The sequence below is a fragment of the Ipomoea nil genome, unplaced genomic scaffold (genome assembly GCF_001879475.1).
Source record: "Ipomoea nil cultivar Tokyo-kokei standard unplaced genomic scaffold, Asagao_1.1 scaffold0268, whole genome shotgun sequence".
NCBI classification, from domain to species: Eukaryota; Viridiplantae; Streptophyta; class Magnoliopsida; order Solanales; family Convolvulaceae; genus Ipomoea; species Ipomoea nil.
Window position 1 is genome coordinate 6,206,926 of NW_017616696.1, and position 2,733 is coordinate 6,209,658.

The window sequence follows — 2,733 nt, forward strand, 5'->3', positions numbered from 1 at the left end:
TCCGGCCGGTTTCTTCGTCTCCGGCCATGGAGACGAAGAAACTGGCCGGTTGTCTCCGGCTGGAGTCTGTTTTTTTTTTTTTAATTTAAAAATAATTATTTTTTAAAATTTATTTTTTTAAAAATAATTAATTTGAGAGGATGACCTGTTGACCTGTTGGAAACCTTGAAATTAGAAGAATTGTTTGAAATTGGTTAGTTTAGGGACCTAATTGTTGATTTTTTCGATTCAGTGGCCTAATTGCATTATCCTGTGCCCAATTCGATTGCCTATCCCTTACTCCCTCAAATTAATATCTTAAAATAGCGGTTCAAAATGTCTTTTTTCTCTAATCTTTCCAATATGAATTCATCTCAAGTTCTCAACCCCCCTCCCCCACATGAGGAACAAATATATATTCTGCATTTTTATGGTGCTTGTATATCTGATTGGCATGAAATTTTATCCTTACAAATTTTAGTCCATTATATTTTAACAACTGTACAAATAATAAGCAGATGAGATGAGCTTATAGAAGCTTATTATATTACTGCTCCTTCCATATTCGACCTGTTACCTTTAGCTTAAGCTCTTGGGCATCGCCGGCGGAGAAGTAAAGCGCTATGGTTCTTGGAATTATGAGCCCATCTTGACTATCCCGAACCTGTCTATGGCTTTCACGGATACTCCTTGGCACTCCTTGCCATGTCAGTTTGCGCCCATGCCCGCCTACTTCCAAACTATAGCTGAACAATTTAGCCTCGCCATCTTCGCCCATGAACCGCAGAAAGGCCATGTACACCGGCGTCGTTCCCAGAGGGAATGCCTCAAAATGCAAGCAGAACTGCTTTCCATGACAGTCAAACACCTACACAGCACAATCATTAATTCAGATTGGCACCAATTAAGATGGTGTGTTTGGATCAAACACTTACCACTAAGTCAAAAGTTATAATGATAGCTAAAGTGTCTAACTTTACTTAAACTCATGGCTTGACTCTGGGCAATTTATATCGTGCACCACGACGCACAAAACGGGCACATAGCAATGTATGTTCAGGCACAAAACGGGCGCGTTTCAATTGCTACCGTCCAAACGGCCCAAACTCCATAATGTGTATTCAGTTAAAAGTTTCTATATATTGTGTTATGAGTTTCTGTATATTCAGTTAAGAGTTTCTAAGTATTCAGTTAAGAGTTTCTATGTATTATGTATCATGTTAGATTATGTGTATTCACTTATGAGTTTCTGTGTATTCTGTTATGAGTTTATGTGTATTAAAAACAGTTGATTTTTTTTTTTTTGACAATGTACCAAAACAACGTTGTTTTGGGTAGGGCGGGGTGCACAATGCATTGTGCACCATGGTACACGATATAACGATTGTTGACTCTGTGAAGGCTTATCACTAGGTCCTCTAACTTGAAGCGAAGACACCATTTTATTTCTTTTATACTGTCTAAGATTTTAGAGGCAAGGCCTTGAATTTTTAAATCAGATCTCTATCCAACAATTTTCTAGTCACCATGAGCCTTAACTTAACAAGCCTTTGCCTAGTAATTCTCTAGTCACATGGTGTTGGACTGGGCCCTTCACCCACCTCTAACCACCTGAATTTTTACAGGCCTCTGTCCAACTATTCCTAGTCACATGGTGTTCGACTTGACCCTTCATAGGCCTCTGCCCAAATGGCTAAAACCACCAAAAAAGAAAGGGAAAATTAAACTAACTTACAGTGAGCATCCATGTTGCGTTTTCAACTTGTTGAGGATCTGACTTGACATAGCGATGGTTAAAGGTGCAGCCGTTATGCATGTCGACCTTGTGATCCTCCCTGAGATGCTTTACCAGGGCTGGGATGTCGCCGGTGACGCAACACTCTGATCCTGCGTAGGGGCAATTGTAGGGGCGGAATCTACAACGTTTTTCGTGATTCAGCTTCCTGTAATACGGAAATATATGATCACAGCCGGCGCTTTGGAATCTGCAGGGAAGATCCAAAGAGTCGGCCACTTTTTCCAGGACTAAGCACCTGATGTCTCCCATCTCAGATTGGCAAGTCGGGCAAATCTTGTGCGCTCCATTGCAGCTTGCGCATAGGGTGTGCCCCTTTGGACACTACAAACAATAATCATTAATTAATATTTAGTTCAGGCCATTTGGGATATGGTCAAAACTTGTAGAATTTAGAAACACCCATCCTGTCGCCGGAACAAGATTTTGGGAAATCAAGAGAATTTACACTACCTTGAAGCTAGAGAAATCCATGGACCATAAATCTAAGAAGCTAAAGCCAACAATTTTGTTCTCTTTGTACGCATACAAGACAGATTCTGTTCCAATAAAAACCGGGGAAACTCAGAACACGAACGAGTCGCCGGAAAATCAAGAAACTGACCTGAAAAATCGGTGGAAGCATCGAATTTCTGCAGACGGGGCACTCCAGCAGCTGGTGCACGTCATAATTCAAAGGCCCATCCATCTTGTCGCCTCTCCCGCCGGCATACTTCACCAGAGCCCTGCTTTTCTCCGGTCGCCGTTTCGTTGCCATATCAAAATTCGCAGACTTCGGCTGTGTTTCCACCACTTCTCTACAAGCTCCACCTCCGGGAGCCATGATCGATCAAATACTTTGAGCGAGCTGACTTTCTGAGTCCTCTGTTCTGTTTACATAGACACGCCCAATCTGGTAGCGACAACAATATACTGTACTATCTAAACGTCTTCTATGGTGTGCAGAAATATTCAGTGCA

The 2,733-nt window shown here is 41.7% G+C and overlaps 1 protein-coding gene across 1 annotated transcript; it reads right to left on the reverse strand.

Moving 5' to 3' along the window:
• Positions 1 to 382: 382 nt before the first annotated feature.
• Positions 383 to 2,733, reverse strand: LOC109151385 (E3 ubiquitin-protein ligase SINAT2-like). Its single transcript, XM_019299392.1, has 3 exons — positions 2,379 to 2,733; positions 1,715 to 2,098; positions 383 to 847 (listed from the first exon to the last, which is right to left on the reverse strand). Exons 1-3 carry the CDS (start codon positions 2,595 to 2,597, stop codon positions 527 to 529), a joined length of 924 nt encoding a protein of 307 aa, XP_019154937.1. The 5' UTR covers positions 2,598 to 2,733; the 3' UTR covers positions 383 to 526.